This window comes from Azolla caroliniana, unplaced genomic scaffold, assembly GCF_043228905.1.
Source record: "Azolla caroliniana isolate FFs.n. ecotype wild unplaced genomic scaffold, voAzoCaro1.0.p SCAF_1, whole genome shotgun sequence".
Lineage (NCBI taxonomy): Eukaryota > Viridiplantae > Streptophyta > Polypodiopsida > Salviniales > Salviniaceae > Azolla > Azolla caroliniana.
Window position 1 is genome coordinate 7,479,885 of NW_028230436.1, and position 23,607 is coordinate 7,503,491.

The 23,607-nt window shown below is 36.3% G+C and overlaps 2 protein-coding genes across 5 annotated transcripts; both read left to right on the top strand.

Moving 5' to 3' along the window:
- The first annotated feature begins 2,124 nt into the window (after window positions 1-2,124).
- On the top strand, window positions 2,125-6,154 carry LOC147868742 (pentatricopeptide repeat-containing protein At4g19191, mitochondrial-like). The gene has a single exon (XM_087339563.1). It carries the CDS (start codon window positions 2,930-2,932, stop codon window positions 5,978-5,980), a length of 3,051 nt encoding a protein of 1,016 aa, XP_087195689.1. The 5' UTR covers window positions 2,125-2,929; the 3' UTR covers window positions 5,981-6,154.
- A 7,715-nt stretch (window positions 6,155-13,869) lies between these two features.
- Window positions 13,870-20,906, top strand: LOC147868743 (phosphatidylinositol 4-phosphate 5-kinase 2-like). 4 transcript variants are annotated; one of them, XM_087323030.1, is made up of 10 exons: window positions 13,870-14,196; window positions 15,113-15,178; window positions 16,141-17,563; window positions 17,655-17,816; window positions 17,900-18,065; window positions 18,235-18,345; window positions 18,421-18,608; window positions 19,146-19,321; window positions 19,759-19,867; window positions 19,947-20,906. In XM_087323030.1, exons 3-10 carry the CDS (start codon window positions 16,437-16,439, stop codon window positions 20,242-20,244), a joined length of 2,337 nt encoding a protein of 778 aa, XP_087179156.1. In that variant the 5' UTR covers window positions 13,870-14,196; window positions 15,113-15,178; window positions 16,141-16,436; the 3' UTR covers window positions 20,245-20,906. The 4 variants fall into 4 exon arrangements, with proteins under 4 accessions (XP_087179156.1, XP_087179162.1, XP_087179149.1 ...); XM_087323036.1 differs by having other exon boundaries at window positions 15,113-15,173; XM_087323023.1 differs by lacking the exon at window positions 13,870-14,196 and having other exon boundaries at window positions 14,644-15,178.
- The last annotated feature ends 2,701 nt before the right edge of the window (window positions 20,907-23,607 follow it).

Here is a 23,607-nt window from a genome sequence, read left to right on the forward strand (position 1 = left end):
TGTTAATGTAACTCACCCATGGGTATTATAGTTAGCTTATGTTGTGCATGGACTCTATTTGCACCGCATAAATAAAACCTTTAATTTAATCCAATCAATGAGCCCATCATTTTAGACTATATTCATTTATAAGCTTATGGAAGGTAAACTTTTGGCTCGAGTTTATCGTGCAAGTGGGTTTAGTGAGTATGTGTAGGTTTTTTTTGTGTAAGAACAGGCACAACAAAGTCATTGTTGGTTGGTTTAGTGAAAAACAACAAAATACCCTTGATGTGCTTTTAGTTTTCTATAAGGATACTTGTGTTTTTTCTTTAATTACCATGATACCCTTAGCGTTTTGATAAAAACAACAACAAATCAAAACAACACAAGTATTTACGTGTAAAACTATTAATTAAATTAATTTTAATAATAATACGATTATTATCGATGCTATCATTGGATCTAATTAGCATTATAATCATATTGGTTTTCTACAAGGATACTTGTATGCTTTCTTTAATTACCATAATACAGTTAGCTTTTAGATAAAAACAACATCAAATCAAAACCACACAAATATTTACGTGGAAAACTATTATTTTAGTAATAATAAGATTATCATCGATGCTTAATGCTTAGTGACAAAGATTGCACATGGTTAGCATTCCCAATTGCCATTTCGTACAAAGGTATTCATGTAGAGAGTCATGATTGGTGGGCTCCCATTAGGTTCAACCTTAATGTCCAAGGAGACAAGGGCTAAGGTCAACTACAAGTTTTTTTTGTACCGTTCCATTCAAGGACACTACATATAGGTTCATTTAATGTTGTAGTGTTAAATGCCCCACAACACATATCATTGGAAGTACTTATTGATGATTTGGCAAGTCTTAACCCGTTGTTATTTGAGGCCTCAAACATGGGTTTTTGCTTGGTATTTTAAAAAATGGTCCGAATGACAAGTTGGAGACCTGTTCCAATTTCTACAATATTGGGGATTGCAACACAAATTGGAATATGTGGAATGCTTTAAGCAGGGGATGAAAGCCTATGTGACTAAGTTGGAAGGCATTCTCATGTGGAATTATTGGATGTTAGAGAGCATGCAGGGATCATTTCCTAATGAAGTGCACATTCACATTTTCTAATGGCTTTCCAAGATACTCATCAAAGTCATATGATACAAGCAATATAATTAGTTATTACCAATGATATTATTATTGAAAACAATGAAATAAACGAGGTTGTTATTCCTTCAGACCACCCCTAAGCAAGGGATTTGCGAGGATCCCTAAACACCATCGGCGTCCAATGCCATTGCATATGGTCCAGATTGACGTACTTTGGCATAGATTAGACGATAGGCAACTTGACACAAGAACTTTGCCAAACCAGCAAGGTCTCATAGTCTCATAAAATGAGTATACATATATATATCTTAAGCCTAAGGTGGGGGTATGTACAGTGTGATAAAAACACACACATTTGAGGTAAAAGGGGCTGCCTGCCAGGGGCATCTGGGGAAATAAGGAAAACTGAAGGACTCACCCTGTATTAAAGTTACGAGGGAGACCATAGAGAGGGTTTTGGGTCAGCCAGGAGGAATATGGGGCTGTGAGAAGCGACTGAACAGAGTGATGGAAACAAATTCTCCAATGGACGATGCAGATTATCAGATGGACTGATAAGAGGTCTCTACTGATTCATGTAGATATATATATATATATATATATATTGCTCTCTGTTGCATCGATGAGAGTCTCATCAAGTCCCTATTGTCGTCAATTGCGCGTTGCAAAATATGGTATACTATCAGATCAAACTAGCTGCACATTGAATGTTTGTGATATATTTATGTACGCGTGTGTGTATATGTAGAAAGGGTTATCAATAACTTTGGGAACATATTCCAAATGTTGTGCAGTAGAGGTCAGTATTTGCATTGCAAAAGATAATTCAGCTTGATAAATTGCAAAGGTAAGGGTCTCTTTCCAAGCACAACGCAATTTCATCTTAAAGTCTCATTTGGATTCAAAGAATCAACGAAGAAAGGTAAGGGAAACTGCTCTCACTGTTACGCACATGTAAAGAGTAACCTAAAAAAACTCTTTGAAGAAAGGCAAGATGATTATTTGTTGAGATTATGGGAATAAATTTCTTTGATACTCAGTCAGGATGATCAGAATGAATTTCTAGGATTTTTTTAAGGTTATAAGAAAATGAATTGTATGCCAAACACAATATATTAATTGCATCTTACATTCTCATTTAAACTCACAGGATTCAACTTGACATTACCATCGAGATGATCAGAATGGGTCCTAAGAGATTGTTGTTGATGTAGGGTATTGTTAAGATTTCTAAATACAATATAATTACAACTTAAATTCTCATTTAAAATTATAGGTTCAAATTGAAGAAAGGAGCTTGAGATTACCATCATGGGTTTCTGGGATATTGTTGAGGTTATGACAAAATAGGTTGTAGGATATGGTCGAGACATTATGATAGGCATGTCATATGATGTTGTTGAGTTTATCAGAATCGGTTTCTAGAATGCTGTTAATATTTTCAGAAAAAGATGTTTTGGGATGTATTTAGGATTATTTCTGGCATGGGATTCTGGGTAAAATGGTAAGCTATGTAGTATAGCTCACAATGACAATCTTCTTGTATCCCCAATGTATTTAGAGGCGTTGGGAAAGACAAAGAAACATGTGATAATTAGAAATTCCCAGTATCTAGATTCAAAAGAATGATGATCTTCATAATAGATAGATAGACATGAAGCTAAGCCTTATAGCTTCATCAATGGATCATTTTCATTTCCTAACTGAAAGAGAACTATAGATGTGTGTGAGGGATATATCGCATTATTTATTACTTTTCTCATCTACTGCAGAATGGAGGGCCCAGACCTACAGGTAAATATGACGACATATAAGATATGCAAGGGCAATGGAGGCAACAAAGGAATTGTTTTGGGATTGATGTTTTCTGTGGGCTCCGTGTTTACTCCATGGTGACTATGAAAGGAAGTGTGCGGCCTTCAATTACTTGTAAAGGTGTTCAGCTTTGCAAAGCGTTTAATACAGCTGATCATCAAGGACATATGAACCCTCCAGAGATGTACCATAGTCTTCTCCAGAGTTGCATTAGGAAGAAGGATATAATAAAAGGTAGAAATCTACTTTCCTTGCTAACTTGTAATGGACTTGCTTCACACCCATCTTTTGGGGCCATTCTAATTAGCATGTTTGGCACATGTGGTAACTTGCAAGAAGCACAATGGTTGTTTTGCAGGTTGCCTCACCCTAATCTCTTTTCATGGACTGCAATAATATTGGCATATGCCAGGCTTGGCTATGGTGAACAAGCCATCAATATTTACCATCAAATGGATCATCTAAAACCCGATGAACATTTGTTCGTTTCTATACTCAAGGCGTGCATGGTTGGAGAGTATCTCATGGAAGGTATGCTCTTTCATGGTCATATCATTGAAGATGGGCTTGAACATCATACTGTTGTTGGAAACTCTGTAATTGAAATGTATGTTAAATATGGGATGCTTGAAGAGGCAGGCAATGTGTTTTCCTCTTTACCCAATCCATCTGTGGTCACATGGTCCATTGTAATAGTAGGTCTTGTAGAGCAAAGACAAAGTAGGGAAGCCATATGGCACTTCTGGCAGATGGAATTTGAGCCAGATAGTGTTGTCTTTGGCAATGCATTGAAAGCATGCTCGTCACTACCAAGTCCAGATGAGGGTAGACTGATACATGCTAAAATCATTGAAGGTTGCCATGAAAAATCTTTACCAATCAATAACAGTCTTATTGAAATGTATGCCAATTCTGGCAGCCTGGAAGATGCACAAGGAGTTTTTATTAGAGCTCCTCAGCGCAGTATCATGGCATGGCATGCCCTTATTAGTGCAAATTTGCAACAAAGGGGCCGAGATGAGGATGCACTCTGTCTACTGCGGCAAATGGAATGGAATGACATTCAACCCACAAAATTAACATGGAATTTAGTCATTTCAGGACTTGTTCAACAAGACAAGGCTGACAAAGCTTTTCAACTATTCCTGGAGATGTTAAATAGAGGAATTAAACCTGACTCTGGTGTCCACATAAGTACTCTGAAAGGTTGTACAAATATTAAGCTTGCGTGGATAGTTCATGCTCATATTGTTGAAACCTATCATGAAATGGATTCAACTATTAGGAATACTCTGATAGACATGTACGCAAGATGTAAAAGCTCACATGATGCATGCAGCATGTTCAACAGTTCATGGAAAAAAAATGTAGTCACGTGGACTGTGATGATAAATTGCCATCTTTTGGAAAGAAACTATGATGAAGCATTTCTTTTGTTTGAGCACATGCATGAAAGTGGAGTGAAGCCCAATCATGTTACATTTCTTAGCATGCTCAAAGGATGTTCAACAGATGCATGCATAAGAAAGGGTGGAGCTGTACACCATTATATAGTTCGGTCTCATTTTGAGATGGATGAACTTATATGTAATAGTCTTATCGCCATGTACACAAGATGTGGGCTTTTGGATGATGCATATTGTGTGTTCAAGGGAATGTTGCAGAAAAGTGTGGTGACATGGACTGCGATGATTGCAGGATATTCTCAGAATGGGTGTGTTTTAGAGGCTTCTACACTGTTTCAACAAATGCATGAGGATGGTGTACAACCTAACAATATTACTTGGAATGCGATGGTTGCTGGGTTTGCTGAGCAAGGGCATAGTGAAGAAGCTATTGAAGTCTTTCAACACATGCAAAAGAAGGGCCATCAACCAGATGATGTCACATTCATCGGCCTTTTGAAAGCATGTGGCAACTTAGCTCTACTGAGCCAGGGTGAGGCGATTCATTCATTGATAATTGAAGATGGCTATGATGGTGATGTCTTTGTTATAAACACGCTCATTGATATGTATGCAAAATGTGGCAGCATTGCGCATTCACGTAGAGCTTTTGATATCTTGCCAAAGCAAGATATAGGGACATGGAATGCAATGATTACTGGATATTCGTATTATGAAGAAGATGAGAAAGCTCTTTCGTTGTTGGAAAAGCTAGAGCAGGATGGCATATCCCCAGACCATACCACCTTTCTGAGTGTATTATCATCATGTTCAAATATGCTGGCCGTAAGTGAAGGGAAACTAGTTCATTGTCTCATGGTTGAAAATAATCTCATCTCCGATAAGCTCTCCTGTAATGCACTTATAGACATGTATGCCAAATGTGGCAGTCTAAATGATGCTTATAGTGTGTTTGAAATGACCCTCCATCGTGATGTTATCACTTGGAGTACAATGGCAGCAGGGTATACACAACAAAACAAATTTGCATCTGTGATTGAAGCTTTTGAGCAAATGAAACGTGAAGGCCTTGAACCAGATGATGTGACGTTTCTCGGCCTTCTCTCAACATGTGCTCAGATGGGATTTCTACATGAAGGCTGTTGGTTGTTCTCATCAATGACTGAAATTTATGGTCTTACACCAAAAATCTCTCATTTTAATTGTCTAGCTACGCTTATTGCCAATGCAGGTTGTTGGAATGAGGTTGATGATTTCCTACAAACGATGCCATTCCACCCTGATATAATTGGCTGGACATCATTGTTATCGCGTTGTCGGTCACATGGAAATGTAGAGAAAGGAGAGCGATTCTTCAAACAAGTACTCACAACAAATCATAGGGATGCTGCTAGCCTACAACTGATGTCGAATATTTATTCCGAGGCTTGTATGCGAAGGAATGGAAATGAGATTGGAGAGCTAAAACAGTTTGTTAATTCATGGAAGAAGCCAGGGAAGGCCTTCATAGAGGTTAATGAAATTGCCCATGCCTTTGTTGTGGGAGATACAACCCATGGTCAAAGTGATTTAATCTATTCAAAACTTCATAGCTTGGCTATTAAAATGAAAAGTGAAGGTTACACACCTTATGATAACCAAATGTAATGAAAATTAGTCACTAAGTAATTATTGTAAAAGACAATGAAGATACCTAAACAAGCATTGTATACATGTGATGAATTCCCCAACCTACATTAACGGCCAAGGTTCACTTTGACACTGTGTAACAAAACCTTTGTTTAGTTTCTTATCTCCATCTCACTTTGCACACATAACAAATTGTCAAACAAAAACATGGACCTATCACATTGTAGTACTTTTTTAGTAAGTAGTGAAGACCTAAACTTTCATCTTATATACTCAAGGATTGGCTATTACTACATTCCATGTCATACTAAACAATTGGTCACACTTAAAATTGTTGGTATTGCCTTCTTTTAGTCATAGCAAATGGGCACCAAGTCATTGGCTTTAGTCATAGCTAGAAAAGTGTTGATTTAAATATGTAGATCAAAGCTTACCAATGAGCATTGGTAAGAGGCCTCGATCCTGGGCTTAAAATAACTAAACTCTTTTTCTTTTTTGCCAAGAAAGGGGAAGTTTAGTGTATATGATGATTGGATGAGGTTTTGCTTGCATTTTGCTTCCAACTATGAGATGACCTTGATTGAATTTTGTGTCACATTGTTTACCTATTGTGTTTCTAAAGTTTGATGTATGTTACCATTCATACCATATTCCAAAAGAGAAACCAAAATCATTGTAATTTGCACTAACGATATTTTAGAATAGCCATTAAAATTCGAAAATTAAAGGTATGCATGCAAAATTTTAAGATATATTATAATAAATCATTTGCAACGAGGTTTTGCTTGCATTTTGTTTCCAACTATGAGATGACCTTGATTGAATTTCATGTCACATTGTTTACCTATTGTGTTTCTAAAGTTTGATGCATGTTACCATTCATGCCATATTCCAAAAGAGAAACCAAAATCATTGGAATTTGCACTAACGATATTTTAGAATAGCCATTAAAATTCGAAAATTAAAGGTATGCATACAAAATTTTAAGATATATTATAATAAATCATTTGCAACAAACACGAGGCAAAGGTTTGGTATCATGAGCTTCTCTTTCATGTTTCATGTCAAAATTCTCCTAAGCAAGAAGGTATAAATAACAATGTATAAAGTAGTGGTAGAAGAAGAAGAAGAAATGTGTTAACGTCTCTAAAGAGTTCAATGTTGCCATGGAGGTTAACATGAAACACAACTTATAGCTTGTTCACGTGCTCAAAGAAAATGAGAATTAGCAAAACTTTGCATAAAAGATAATAATAATAATAAGTGAGACGCTATATTGGTCATGTTTAACCTTTTGACTACTGCATCATCTTGCACAATTATGATTTACGAGTCTTAACATTGAGCTTTCGATGCTTCCCAATGATGATGACGATTGTATGTTTGTGGAGATCTAGGTGTCTCCAAGGTTGTCTTATGTGTCTCCTAGACTTGAGTTTTATGGCTCTGCCTCTCTCTCTCTGGAGTAATGACCTATTTAGATGAGCTCATCTCTCTTTCTCTCTCATGTGGGTAGTGAGGGAATGTTAAGTTAGATGTCCCTATGTCTTTGTGTACACACTCACTATAGTAAGATAGATGCAATAAGAAGGGGGGGGGGGGGGGTAAAGTGTCTTGAAAGAAGAATTAAATGGGATTGGGTGATATGGGAGAAATCCAATCAATATTTGAAATGGCACACTGCACAACCAACCCTAGAAAAAAACTTTTTTGGTTTTTTTTTGAAACTTTAAATGTTTTGACCCTCATCTAATGAAAGCAAAAAAAGCTGCCACCTTTTTGGGCTGCTTTTTTGTTGCTGCTGTTGTTATTGTTCTTCTACCTTCATTCAATCAATGCCCAATAAGGGGGTGAGATGGAAATGTGTGTTCCCTATAAACTTAGATACACACATGGATAGGCTTATATTTCTGTCTATCTACATATGTATAAACTTGTATCGAGATTCTAATAGATGGATGGATGGATGGATAGGTAAATATATCTAATACAATCCAATCAAATCAAATCAATCCTATCAATTATTCTAGCTCTTCCTCCACATGCCTTGAATGAATGAACACTCATTATGCCCCCCAATGACTACTACTACTCTTTGTCCATTCAATCAATCTAATCTTATTATATCATTCATTCCATTATTATGTATATATGCTTCCCCATCATGATCTCACCATCATATATGCAACAAGTGCTTCATAACCCCTCCCCACCTTTTGAGCTTTAACATTCAAAGTCTTCTTCTTCCTTTCTTTTTTTACCTTTCTAGAGTGTAGTGCCCCATGCTATGTTTACATTATCTATGTGTGTTAGATTATATAGATATTTGTGTGTATTCATTCCTTTATTCACTACTCCTTTCATAATATTGTAAATGTGGACACAAACTCTTATGGGACACGAGGACTGTTTTTTCTCTTCTCTTTTGTTGTTGCTTAAGTTAGATTGGCTTAAGATTTGATTCTCTCGTTGCTTTCGATCACCCCCTCTCCCACACACCCGTGACAAACACACAGAAAATTGATATTCAGGTCATGTTTTGATGTCAAATATGAGAATTTGAGAATAAGAATCAAAGTTTTTATTGGTGGTGGTTTATATTTTGTCATGAACTTTTTTTATTCGGCGTCCTTCTCTTCATGGTAATTTGGATAAACCTCGTATTTGAGATCATATATTCACCTCCAAAGTTACAAAGTCAGTGTAAACTCTAAGTGTGTCCACTTATTCCATATATATTGTAGATAAATCTTTTGTTGGTTTCCTTTTATTGTAGCAAAAAATCTATTGAAAGGTGTTACCTCCTAGGTATGAACCACATATCATTCAAATCTTTTGCATGGTCTTATGGGTATTATCTCAATCTTTTACATGGGCTTCAAGGATTGTGTGTCATCATCAAACTTATATCAAGAAAACACATACTCCTCTTCCTTTTGTTCTCATTTAATATCATATTATTTATCTTTTCTTTTTTGGACTTTAAAATCGAAGATCTCAAGATGCAATTAATCATTCTTAAAAATGTTCAAGGGATTCATGTTGGCAATTGATAAATAGAATTTAGGTTATGGTATGAGGTTCTAACGTGATAGTTTGTTAATCTATATTGGTACCATACATGATAATCGCTTTAGCAATTCTATATTTAAGTTCTAACCCAAAATTATTGCAATTGGATATCAAACAATTTGGAATGAATTCCACGTACATACCTCAAAACTCTTGAGTCTTTATTATGTGCAAAGGGTAAATTCTTTGTTGCATTTGGGAGATTTACCCCTATTTGTTCACAAAATACTCACATATTTTCAAAATTCAAAAAATAACCTTCCAAAATCTCAATTTACTCATTCTTCTCTCCACAAGCTCTCTCTCTCTCTCTCCTCCTTTCTTGCTAGAGAGTGGTATAGAAAGATACATTAGAACTTTCAAGAAATGAGGGGTATTATAGGAATTTCATCTAAATGTTAGGGTATTTTGGTAAAGTTCGGTAAAAATCAAATCCTCTTTACATGGCTTTTACTACATGGTATCCTCGTTTTCATGTTTGTGAAGAGAAATTTCATAAAAGTACCATAGCTCATAGTTTCGAATTTGGGATTAGGTTATTATACAAGGCAATTTGAATTGAACATTACACATGTATGATTTGATGATATTGTAATTATTGGTTTAGAAGGGAGGTTTTTTGGACACAAGTTAAATGATGTCTTAAATACTATGCTAGAGTCATGGAAGAATTAGAAGAAGTCTTCATATTACAATTTACAACACCATAAGCTAGGGTGGTTGACTAGGCCCCAATCGTGTGGCCTATAGTTTAGGAGTTAGCTTGCGGGTGAGCACAGCTTGTTCAACACAAACCATTATAGTCTATGGTCAAGCCTTCATTCAAAATTTGGTACATCCTTCACCATTGACCAAGGCCTAAAAATCATGATGACCTTTGTTTCGAGAAATGTGGAAAGCCTATTTTTAGTTTAGTGTGTATGGTATTCCGATTATGTGCCTATTTATATGCCAAACATATTAGTTCACAATTACACATTTCCTTCGATTATGTGTCCTAGTCTTGTTGACTCCATTGGTGTAAGATTTTGAAGGTTCGAGGTCCTTGATTGTTGGGAATTTTCTCCATCGATATGTTTGTCTTTTAAGGGATTAATTACACGCAAATACACGGGGTGTTCATATCTATGTGTAGGAAGATGGATGAATGAAAATGTCGTAATAAACCTTTTTGCGAGTATTATACATTTGTCTTGGTGTATAGACACATTGAAAATGGTGAATCTAGCTCATCTACCACATGAGAATTAATGCATAAGGAAACAAGAACGATGAGAACTCGTGAACTAGAAGTTTAGGAAACGTTGCAATTATATCATAATTTTATGCATGATTATCCATTCAACGGGGAAAAACCGTATGGTAATTCTTGGAAGAAAGCATATGAAGTAGACATTTGGTAAATCCTAAAGGTGATTGATTATGTAGTTATTTATAGTTGTGCAAATTTTACTCAAACTTCACGCCACATGTTGATCATGGCCAATTACCACAAGTAATGTGTGCAAATATCAATTACTTCAACGATATCCATAAAGTATACAATACATTTATCAGCATGTCTTGTTGAGTAAATATGTTCATAAGGTTACTTTGTAAAATACATATTTATATACTCGAGACCTTATTCATGCATTTGTATAGTATGTACATTCGCACACATGTGTATGTGTATGTGATCATCAACATTACACCGTCTTAGTACATTGTTACACTAAACATCACATAAAAAAAATCATAGCTCAATGTCATAAATTACATGATTATTACATTCCTACAGTAAAAATAAATGTTTATTAACGTTTATATCGAATCATTTGGAATATTATTGCAGTGATTGACGGCTTGAAACGTGGGAACAATTTCCCATATGCTTTTGATATGTGCAATTAGTAATGATGCAACATGGAGCTAGTACAAATAAAATATATGAAGCATTCTAAATGTCGAGCCTTGTATTTGCATCAATAAGAACCTATAGCACCTAATAAACCTCGACTTTGTGTTATACATCTCCTTTCATGATAGAAAGGAAATCCAAATGAGGGGATGGAAGTAATCTAAGGAGTAAGAGATGTAGTTTATTATTTCTCACTATAAATCCCATTTTAGGACACAATGACATGTGGGTTTTTCTAGTGACAATTTGAATGAATGACCAAAACATGTCATACTATGTAATATGATTAGGTTGGGATGACAATGATTACATATGTATGTTGATGATTTTGAGACTAAATAAGTTTGCCATGCCCATTTAGCAAAGTGCAATAACCACCACCACAATATAAAGATAAATACATTTATTTCCCTTTTTGTTTGAAAATTCCTGTAGCGTTTGCACATACACAATTCACATCAATAACCCGATGATCAATGTTTCCTCTCCTACTATAACTAAAATAACGTTGGTATAATTTTAATTAGACAATGTCAGGTGGGAACGAAAGTTACATTACCTTATACAAATGGTATCCATCAGTAATGTGTAAATGTTATTTGGCGAACCTTGCTCTACAACACCGTGATAAGAACAACATATATACATGATTAAAATCATTGACCTTCATTTCTGATGGTTGTTCTAAAAATTTGCTGACCTAGGTAAACTCCCATATGGAGGATTGAAAGGTGTATGTTTGGAGTTCTAGTGTGAATCCAACTATTGTCTTACAAATGGAGATACGGTAGAAAGAAACAAGAAAGAAGCCAAAAATCTACTCATATGCTGTCAAGTTCAAAAAAGCGATAACAACGAAACTTCAAAGTACATGTTTTTTTTTCGGTATATCATATGAATTACAAAGTTTATTTAACAATGAAAAATAACTTATCGAACAAATTGTTTTCTACCGTGTGGTAGGATATGTGAATGTTTTTGAATATTTTAAACATTAACCAAAAACAATAATAATTCAAAATAACGCCTTTGCAAAGATGGTGGTCCATGTGACATGGTTCATGGCTCACAACATTCTCTCCTTCTCTCTCCCTCTCTCTCAACTTCTCTCTCTGTATGTCCCTATCCATCAACTTCTCATCAAGTTAGTTGTACCAAACTTCCATGTCTCTTTGAATTTATGCATTAACAACTATTCATACATAATGCAATAATTTTACTTACTATAGTATTGTAAAAGCAATATGATGTGAGCATATTATTTACTAATTCGATTCTTACTTACTTACATTTTGCCCGTTTGTTGCCGCCCCATCCAGAAACCTTCACCATAACATTATGACAATTTGTTTCAAAAGCGCCATTCATTGTGATGAAACCTCCAAGATGTATCCATTCTCAGATAACGTATGAAGGGCTATGGCTATACAACATTTAATTTTAACATAAAGATTGTTTTAAATCAGGGCACAATATTTCTTGCTTTGCAAGTCAACCAATGTATTGAGGTCCATCGTTGCAAGGTACCAAAAACTCTCTATCATGCATGAATCTCCTTCTTTATTTGAAGATATGCAACTTGGAGAAACTCACATTTATTCTTGTAAGCAACGGGTCTTATAAAAGTTTCTATGTGTAAGTATCTTATTCGAAGCTTTAATAGGTGATGGAATATGAAACAACTTATTGTATGACTATGGACAGTCAAGTTCTTTTAATGATTGATAAATGTATGATATGGAACAACTTTTCGCGTAGTATAGACCATATAAGATTGTTGATAAGAAGTATGGAAAGAACTCATAGTATATGATAGATAGATTTTATGGTTCAATTTAGATTTATGGAGGTGTTAATGAAGTGTTCCCAATGTTTAGTTAATGTACGCTACAAGGTTGCGACGATTTGAAAACAGGAAAAATGTGCATGACCTAAAGTGGTGCATAAGCAATGAATCTCGTCTCCACAATGCACTGCAAGATACCTAGGTCTAGTTCACAAAGGGGAAACATGATAATGTGGAGAGCTTAACATCAATATGCACTGACATTCACGCCATGTTTGAACAACCGAGCATCTAGATAATGTCTCCTTCCAACATCGGCAAGAAATCAATACTCCCCCTACTCGAAGATCTCCAATTCTCTTCGATGTTTGCATAGAAATCCTCTACGCCACAATTTTAGATGTTGGTTGCATTTGCTATTAGAACTCAAATGCTTCTTGATCCCCCAAATCCAACTCAGTTTGAGAACCTCGTCAAGATCTGGCCAAGGGAGCTTGTTTCATGTGTTCACGCATTTCATGCACTTGTTACTTTTCGCACGCTCTATCACGGAAGAACCGGAGATGTCTTGTTTTGGATGGGGGCTAAAACCTGATACGAGTTCCGGGAGGGGGTTCATCGAACACTAGATATGAGAACCCGTCTTCTCGCTTGCGAGGTGAGGCAAATTTTTCGTCCCGATCATCAAATGCTATAAGAAACTAGGGTGAGTCTCAGCCTGGAACCCAAGTCCACCCCACAATAAGAGGACTCTTGGTGGTAAACGAGCGGAAGCAACCAGACTTTGGTTCGGGTTGGAAGAGAGAGAGAGAGAGAGAGAGAGAGAGAGAGAGAGAAGACTACAAAACAAAACTTATGGTCTCTTAAGTGTCTACATAACAAACTTTTGTTGGATATGAGCAGAGTTTTAAAGCATAGACAAAAGAACAAAAGAAAACAGAGGAGATTTTACACTACATACATATACATATGTATATGTTTTGTGAGTTTTGCCAAGCTAGCTATAGCCATAGCCATAGCCATAACCATAGCCATAGCCATAACCATAGCCAAAGCTAGTTAGTTAGATAGGCCTAACTGGTTATGAGTCTATACATATGGTATTATTGTGTAGTTATTATTATTTTTTGTTTGTTTTGGTCCATCCCAAAGTTAAGCCAAATAGTTACATTCTGCTAAGTTTAGTAAGAACTCATTTCTCTGTTTCTGCAGGGGTTTGCACAGTCTCTACTAAACCCCTGAAATGATAGTAAGCTATACTCAGCCCAGTTTTAATTGCAGTGACAGAAAGAAGGCTTCAAAATCAGAGAGAGATAGAGAAGCCATGTCTTTCTATTAAGAGTTCTCAGAATGTTTGTGAAATCTCAAATTGCTTCATCATAGCTTTGTCTGATGAAAATCAGGGTTCCCTGTGTAAAAATATCCTCTTGCTTCACCATAGCTTATCTGGCGGAATCAGGGTTTACTGTCAACTGGGCATGTAGGTATTGCTTTGCTTAGGTTCCAGTTGATGAAATTAAGATTTTCTGTCAATTGGGCTTTCTCTGCTGTAATTAGGGTTTACACGGATGAAATATTACCATTTCCGTTTACTGGGTTGTTTAGTATTTAGGCTTTCCTCTTACGAAACCAGGGTTTTCTGTCTACGGAGTTGTCTAGAGTTTAATGTTTCCACCGATGAAAATAGGGTTTTCGGTCAACAGGGTTAGTTAGGGTTTCTAAGATGAAATCAGAGTTTTCTGTGAAATTTGTTGTCTAAGACATAAGGATCCTTTTGATAAAATTAGGGTTTTCTATCAAGTGGGTTAGCAAGGATTGGAGGATTTCTATTGAATAAAAGTAGGAGTTTCTATCAACCGGGTTGTCGAGGCTCTGGGTTCATCTGATGAAATTAGGACTTCTGTCTAGCCAGAGCCTGCGTTGCATTCAGCAATGGAGTATGTGTACTTTCAAAATCTTAGAGATTCAGATACTTGAATAGGAAAATAATTTCCTTTCAGAGAAAAGAGAAGAAGAAAAATATGATAAAATGGAAAAGTAGAGAGAGAGAGAGAGTGAGAGAAAGAAATAAGCCGTCTTTTCCTTGTCTTCTGACTATTTGTCCACTCTTTCTTCAAGAAGGATTAGGGTTCAGTAAGGAATCAGAATAACACTCTTTTCATATATACACATTTATCTCTCTCATCCATCAATCCCTGTCAAAGCATTCAATTTGATTCAGAGAAAATGCTGAATACTACTTACAATCATGCCTTTTTTCAAATCCTTAAATGAACAGTAGAAAAAGAAAGCTTTCATCTTCTTCTAACTATGTTTCTGTATTAGAGAAAGAAGAACATGGGATAAAGCTGAGTTTTTTCCATCTCTCTCGGTTTCTCTCTGTTTCTTACAGGCTCTGCACATGGATCATAGTGCATATTCATCTACTCGACAGAAAGCTTCATTTCTCAGAGGTAAGGTAATGATGGTGCATTTTTATTGTACTTTGCTCCGTTTCTAGTTCACATAGATATCATCTCTCTTCATTTCTTTTCTCTATCTTGATCTTCAGAGGTAATGATAGAGACGATAAGTCCTTTTCCCAAGTCCGAGGTATACTAGAGATCACTGTATGTTGATTGTGCTCAGAGAGAGATGGGTTATATGAATGAGCATGAAATGGGAAAGTAGAGCTTTGGTAGAAACCAAGGTATGCTAGAGAGAGAGAGAGAGAGAGAGAGAGAGAGAGAGAGAAATTCTATTAACATAAAATTGAAAGTAGAGCTTTGGAAGATACCAAGGTATGCCGCATAGCACTGTATATTGAATTTAAAGAGAGAGAGAGAGATGCTTCAATTGTACGAAAATAAAGTAGAAAGTAGAATTTAGAGGCAGGGAAATGTGTTGTATTGCATATGCATAAAACCGAAAGCAGAGCTTTGGAAGAAACCAAGATATGCTAGATAGCTCTGATTAAAGAGAGAGAATCTTGAGTTTTGGGAACATAATAAAATGGAAAGTAGAATTTAGAGAGAGATAGGTTATATCCATGAACATAAAGTGGAAAGTAGAGCTTTGGAAGAAACTAGAAGCCATTTAGAAACTGCCATAAGATCTTCTTGTTCAATCATAATCCACAATTGCCATGATACATCTTGGTGGTTGCTCAGTCTCCCAGAGATTTCCTCATCATGGAGGGTAATTGCGGTTGTTCTTCCAAGTAGTGTGAGAGATAGTGTTCAGCAATATATTAGCGCCATGAATCTGTGATCTTTCCTCATATCATTCTTGCTGCTCAACGGAGGGTAGCTAAATGCATGTGTAAGGATCTTGATTATAGGTTTCCAGTAGAGAGAGAGAGAGAGAGAGAGAAGGGGGGGGGGGCAGAAATAACTTAGCTTCTTGATGGGTTCCAATTAAATCTATTGTCTCTCTCTGCAGACTTCAAGTTAACAAAAAATTATGGATAAGCCGAGCTTTCGTAATCCTATGGAAGACTTATACTCTGGGAACCATACACGAACCTCATGGAGGGTATAATATTATTGCTTCACTAGTTCTATTCTCTTCCTCTTCTTTGAAGATGCAGTCAGCATGTCCATCATCTAGACTTTATTGTTTATTGCTCCCTTGATACATACGAAGCTGTATATTGGTAGCTCTTTTGGGCTGATAAGACCGAAGGGGACTTTATTTGGACTGATAAAACTAAAGAGAGCTTTGTTTGGGCTGAAGAGATGGCGCCCAGTGGCTTCTTCTGTATGTCTGGGCCTGTAGCACATGCAGATGATGATGATGAGAGCAAGTATGCAGACCAACATATGGATAACCAAAGCACAATATCATTGCATTCATCACCTCTTCATTTCAAACCAAAGCAAGAAACACATAGTGGGTCTTTGATGAAAGACAATGATGGCGTTAAAGGCATGGGTCAAGAAGGTTATATGAAATATATCTGCTCAGATGGCATGGGCAAAATCTTCTGGCCATCGGGTGCGTTCTACAACGGTGAGGTCATGGACGGTAATCTGCATGGGGTGGGTACTTATACCGGAGCAGATGGTACTGTTTACCAAGGAAATTGGATTCTGAATAAAAAACATGGATTTGGAAGGAAAATGTATGAGAATGGAGATGTATATGAAGGGTTTTGGAAACTGGATGTGCCTGAAGGTCAAGGGAGATACTTTTGGAGCAATGGAAGTGAATATATTGGTGATTGGAGGAGTGGAATGATGTGTGGAATTGGTGTTCTTAAGTGGGTTAGTGGAGATAGTTATGATGGGGAGTGGCTGAATGGGCTACCTCACGGGCATGGTATTTACACCTGGGCAGATGGAAATATCTATGTAGGAGCCTGGATACAAGGTTCAAGATGTGGTGTGGGTAGGTTTTGTTCACCAGGAAGAAATCGTAAAGATATTACGAGTTTGCCTGGTGTTGCAGGCATAGATTGTAAAATGCCTTCAGTTGTTGGAGGAAATCGGCTAATGAGCTGTGATGTTTTCCCCATACAAGAGACGATGACATCAAGCGAAAAGTCTTCATCTGAGAAGTTGATGATGGATATGCTTTCTTCCATTGGTGGATACAACCAAGAATACAACCTTGTTTGTGAGCGGCCGCGAATGTCTGATACATGTGGGGATGGTTTTTGTAAATCACCGTCAGAAGTTAATCTCTGTGATTCCTTTTTCGCTAGGCCAAGTAGCTTCCAGAATGAGTTTAGTTTAGGCATGATGTCTGAGTCAGAGAGTGAGAATAGCTCACAGCAAATGGAATGTGGAAGGCGAGTTGGAGAGTACATCAGGAAAGGCCACAGGAACTACAGTCTAGTCCTTGCTTTGCAGCTGGGAATCAGGTATCTATTTGGTTAGTCTGCCAGATTTGGCATCCATTGCAAGATTGGGACTTAAAATCTATATTTTGAGCTTTTCTCATTGTATTATCAGGTATTCCATCATGGAAGGTGCACATTGCAAGAACAATCAACTTTTTCCTTCCGACTTTGGGCCCAAAGCTGTGCGGAGTGTGGACTTTTGCAGAGATCATTCTCAGTCTTATTACGTTACATCTGGATTTGAATGGACTGACTATTGTCCTGCCGTTTTTAGGTTTGTCCTATGATTTTGTCTTGGAATGTTAATTTAGGGGTGACTAGTATTAAAAAGCTAATTACAAGATTCATCTTCTTCAGAAATTTGAGAAAGTTGTTCAAAGTGGAGTCAAAAGATTATATGTCATCCATTTGCGAAAGTGGTGACTTTAGAGAGCTTCCTTCTCCTGGGAAGAGTGGCTGTGTATTCTATTTATCACAAGACGAGCTCTTTATGATAAAAACCTTGAGGAAGGCAGAAGTGAAGGTATATCTACTAGTGCAATTATCTAATTGTCAATTTCAGAATATTATAGAATAAGATCCATATCATCATATTTCATGCTAGTTAGCAATGACTGAAATATGAGCCTGTAGCGACTGATGCGAATTCCATGTCTCCTCTGATAATTGTATAACAAAAACTCATCATGCAGATGTTTCTCAAAATGTTACCAGAGTACTATAATCATGTCTGCATGTACAAAAATACTCTGCTTACAAAGTTTTTTGGCCTCCATTGTGTCAAACTTTCAGGTGGTCAGAAGGTATGTGGATACTTACTGTGCAGTATATGCTCTTTTAAATTGCTGTATTTGAATGCCAAGAATGTTGGTTGTCAGGTTCGCTTTATGGTGATGGGCAATATTGTTTCTTCAGACTCACAAATTCATAAGATTTTTGATTTGAAGGGTTCTTCAGATGGCCGGACCACAAATAAATCTGAGATTAGGGGGAGTACTATATTCAAGGATCTTGACTTGGATGTTGTATTCCACCTTGATCCATGCTCAAGGGAGAGAATGCTAGAGTAAGTATTTTTCTTTTTTGTACCCTGAATAGCATGACTGCATCATGATAATGTGCTTGCTGCCAAGTCTGAACACCTGATCAGATTGTCAGGGAAAAAGAGTGATGTAAGACTTGTCTTTTTGCTAGCGTCCCAACTTTTGCTAACAACTCATATCTATCTTTATTTATGAGGGAACCATTTTTATGCATTACTCCACCATTCATCATTTATTAGGGAACCTTGCATCCTCGAAAGATAACTGTTCTCACATATAACTCAGAATCTATATGTTCGATGCTACATTTTCCACTAACAACTCAAAATCTTCACTCAAACGGGAATGTTATAAGAGTTGCTTTTTATAGTCTCATTCATGTATTATTGTGTAGGCATTCTACTGGTTGCTCGTGCATGATTGCATCCTATATTAGTAATGCATTCTTGTGTATAAAAATAAATATAATGAGAGAAAGATTATGATGATATGTTAATGTCCAGGGCCCAGGGGGCCCAGCATGGCCCAGAGAGAGAGAGAGAGAGATTCTGTTTTACCAGGCAAATTCGAGTTGATTGCAAATTTCTTGAGTCTCAACATATCATGGACTACAGCCTGTTATTAGGAATTCATTTCAAGGATCAGCCACCAAAAGGGTCATCTTATAGTCAAGGACTTGATCAGGCGGTTTGCTTGCGGGATGAAATGATAGTACCAACCACCATTTCTAAAACTGGTATGTTCTTTTAAATCCTTCAATTAAATTTATCAGATGATCAGGCGTTTTCATAGATAGAAGATTTTTATTAGATGAATCTGTACCCTTCTGCATTTTTATGAATAGAAGAGTTTTATAATATGAATCTATGTCGGTCTTTCTTCCTCTTTGGTATGGTTCAATCCATTTTTCAATGCATTCAATGCTGTACACAGTATTCATAATCTGTACCTGCTTTTCGATAGTAGAGGAAATTCCTTGGTTCTTGCATTTTATATGGTAATCTTATGTTATTAGATAGAAGCGTAATTTTCATGTCGATGTCCTATGTTTGTGGTGGGTATGGAAGTATGCCCACATTCATTTCAACACACAAATGGCAAGTTGGTGTGCCTTAAATTGAGCATTATATTACCTTCTTTTATTAAAGTGTGGAGTTTCATTCCTTATTGTAGATTCATGTTCAGTTCAACAAACCGAGGAATCTACTGCTGTCCAAGGAAGAAAAAGCTCTGTGGAAGCAGATGCAAAGGAACATAAAGCTGTCGAAAGAACAACGTTAAGGTGATCATTTAATCAGGTTTTTTTATTACCAGTGAGGTAATTATAACACGCACTGATTATTCTTCCCCTCAAGAAACAGCAGGAATGACATACAAATTGGCATGAAAATGCATGCAAAATCTTGTCAGAGCAATTGGAAATGTCATCATAAGTCATGCACAACAGGCCATGAAGTTGTTCTTTACATGGGTATCATTGATATCTTACAGGAGTATGACTGGAGTAAAAAATTGGAACATGCATACAAATCAATACAATCTAATCCCCTTGCCATTTCAGCTGTTGATCCAACTCTTTATTCAATGCGATTTCAACATTTCCTACATCAGATATTTGTATTGAATAATTCAAGCTTACAAGGTTTTGACGACACCTAGTTCCAGTTAGTAGTTGTAAATATCAGAGTTGTATGAATAGTGTGGATATCAGATTGAGCCATAGAGATGTTTTAAGAATATGGCATATCAAGGGGTATCACATTCTCTTAGGGATGTTCGACAAGATTATATATCAACTTATATCGTGAACATGATCATACAATGCTTCCAGTAGTACAGTGGCATCAACATACCTATGAGAACAGCGTAGAGTCGGAAGCTTACATGATCAGTTGCATGTATGGTCCATTCTCATTTGATGGGAATGATGTCTATGCACAATGCTCTTTTGCCTGACAGAAAAAGATTGAAAGAAAGATGTATCAGTTGACAAAAAAGGTTTTTTTATATAACCATTCCACTTGGCACAGGAAGTTGCAGGTTCCTGGTGATATGATCGATTCTTAGTTAGTATAGTAAAGATGGTTACTGGCAGCTGCAAAAACTTTCAGTGCCATTAATCCTTTGGAGATGTTATAATATTCCACTATATATTTACACTAACCACACAGAAACCAGACTCCCAGTGTAAAGATGGCAGCTCCAATTCAGAGATTCTCTTGTAAAGATATATAAAGTTCTGTACTCATTCATACATGACACTGTTGCCCTCCATTGGGAATAAAGAAAAATGCAAAGTATACAAAAAAATTCACATGTTCTTGAATGATTTCAATTTCATATTTTGTTTCATGAATTGTTGTTGGTGATTTCCACAGTGACTTCCATATTTAATTGGAACTCTGGGATAGATTTAACATCACATTTCATCTCAATTCTGCCTCTCTCTCTCTCTCTCTCTCTCTCTCTCTCTCTCTCTCCTATCAGGTGTAATGCAGGGCACATCATAGAGTCTCTTTAAGTGTCTTTTCACATGATGACCCGAACAACCAATGAAAATAGAAGTTTGAATTCATCATTATATTTGCATTTTGTTGGAGGTTTTACAGTGGGCAACAAGAATGGGGAAAAGTTGCTTTAGTGGTCTTTGGCCCAAAAATGCCTTAGGGGGGTGTGTATAAGACACTTGTGTGTCGATGTCATTCATTTACTGTCTATTTTCATTGGTTCAAGTCAACAAGTAGAGATTTATCTGCTAATGTCTAGTAATAACAAGTTACTAACTTTTTAGATGTCTATTGTATTAATTAAATATCTAATAAAATATCAATGATTTGATTTAGTATTAACTAACAATTAAATGTCTGTTATTTCATGTCTTAGTAGTTAATCATTACTCTTCAAGTAGTATAAATGATAGTGAAAGGCATTGAATAGTTGTCTTCTGTCATTGTGTTTAAGTCTCTTCCTTACTTTCTCTCTCTAATGCATTAAGACGAGAGTGAGGATGAGTACCTCGCATTACAAGGTGAAGGATTACAATCATTTGAAAATGTTTACCACAATTAATCATGCAATCCATCAAGGTCACAAAACTTCTTTGAGCTGGATATATTTACACCCATCTTTTAGGCATGCATATGCTCTCTACTTGAGGATAGGAGCAACCATAAGAAAAAGGTCACATATGCTTCCACCATATACACGAATAGAAGAAACTCTTTGTAAATTGTAACTCTCTTCTTGGGTCATGTAATTCTTGTTACCACCCTCACAAGAGTGATAAAACATCATGATTAGGAAAAACTTGGCAAAAATGGTCTCATAGTAATGCAATGAGTTTACCCCAATCTTTCTATGATTTGTACCATTAATGGCGTCTCTCTAAATACATACAAGCTATGCTTGATCTATTGTATTGCCATTTTGGCCTTTGGATCTTTATTTTTTACACAGAAATAGTAATGTATTAATTATGAAATATTGAAGTACAATGAATAGGGATGCAATATCACGATCACCCACCACACATACATGTTCTCTCATTTGGTGAGGTGCATCAAAATATTGTTGCAATATAATAGATGCACATAGTTATATACAATCAATGTTGATGTGTACATGTATTAATAATTACAGCACTATGACATGGAATTTGTATCATTAAGTATATTATGAACACACTTCGTTTATAATATAGACATGGGCTTAACCTTCTTCAAATTGTTGTTTAAACCTCCAATTTTGAGTCAAACGATTCTATTATTCTACAATGGTTCAATTAGGTTTGACTCCCACCATATAGACCATAACAACCCTCATTTTTGGATATCATGTATACCAACAAATGGGTGTTTTCAATATCTTGTAATGATAGACCTGATGGCCCGAACTCTTATTGTACCAACCTCTTGTAATTTTACAACAAGAAAGAAAGATTTATTAATGCCTTTTAAGAGGCCATAATGGCCTATAAGATTAAAGAAGGGATCATTCCTTAAAGTGTTGTCTCGTCTCTAAGAACAACAAACCAAAGTAAATGTAAATGAATATAAAAGTGGTAAAAAATCGCATGTTGTCAAGTTAAATTATACTTTTTTTCTTTGAAAGATCTCTAACAAGAGTGGATCCATAATGGAGAGACCTTTGAAGCAAGGAAGCCCTAGCAATAGTACTATATCTCCCATACAAGCAAAACTTACAATACCATTGTATATGTGCAAACCTCAAGTAGGTAGGTGGAAGCAACAATTTGCAATATAACTCTCTAAGATATCCTCTTTTGATTCATATCCACATATAACAAGCATTGAAATCCTTATACATAACATGTACTCTATTATGGAGCTCTTGCTAATAATGTCATATCCCCATACTAAGAAAACTTACAATATCATCATGTAATGGTAGATATAGTGATTTCTCTAATAGGTGTAAACCTAGAGTAGGTAGGTGGAAAGTAGCGATTGCAGTTATATGGCTCTCTAAGATACTCCACATCTACATCATTATGCACAACACACACCCTATCATGGAGCTCCTCTTTGTATGATACCACCATTCGAGCCTCTAGTGCTTCTTAGTATCCTAGGCAAAGAATGGCATTGAGTCCATCTATATCCTTGTACATCAGGGAGCTTACTATCGATGCATTGTTAAGCATTTATGTACATAGGAATGCCTATGTTCTTGAAGGCATCTTCAATATAATTAGTGTGTAACATGTATCCTTGTAGAGCAATTGTGATTCCACAAAGTCATGTGCAAGGTCTCATAGTTCATACATGATCATGCAACTCTCTTCTTTGTATAATGACCTTGTCATCCCCATTGAAAACCCATGTTCCTTCCTTTCTTGTCTTGAGCACTTCTGGCATATTTTCTTGGTGACATGCCTAAGGTCTCATAGACCATACATGATCATGCAACTCTCTTCTTTGTAATAATGACCTTGTCATCCCCATTGAAAACCCATGTTCCTTCCTTTTTTTGTATTGAGCACTTGTGACATATTTTCTTGGT

What these genes read in the sequence shown, in the direction of transcription:
- LOC147868742 (XM_087339563.1), top strand. Translation starts at nt 2,930, where the DNA reads ATGCAAGGGCAATGGAGGCAACAAAGGAATTGTTTTGGGATTGATGTT.
- LOC147868743 (XM_087323030.1), top strand. Translation starts at nt 16,437, where the DNA reads ATGGCGCCCAGTGGCTTCTTCTGTATGTCTGGGCCTGTAGCACATGCA. An exon ending in AACCACCATTTCTAAAACTG is followed by an intron (nt 19,322 to 19,758) that starts GTATGTTCTTTT and finishes TCCTTATTGTAG; the next exon opens with ATTCATGTTCAGTTCAACAA. An exon ending in GTCGAAAGAACAACGTTAAG is followed by an intron (nt 19,868 to 19,946) that starts GTGATCATTTAA and finishes CTCAAGAAACAG; the next exon opens with CAGGAATGACATACAAATTG.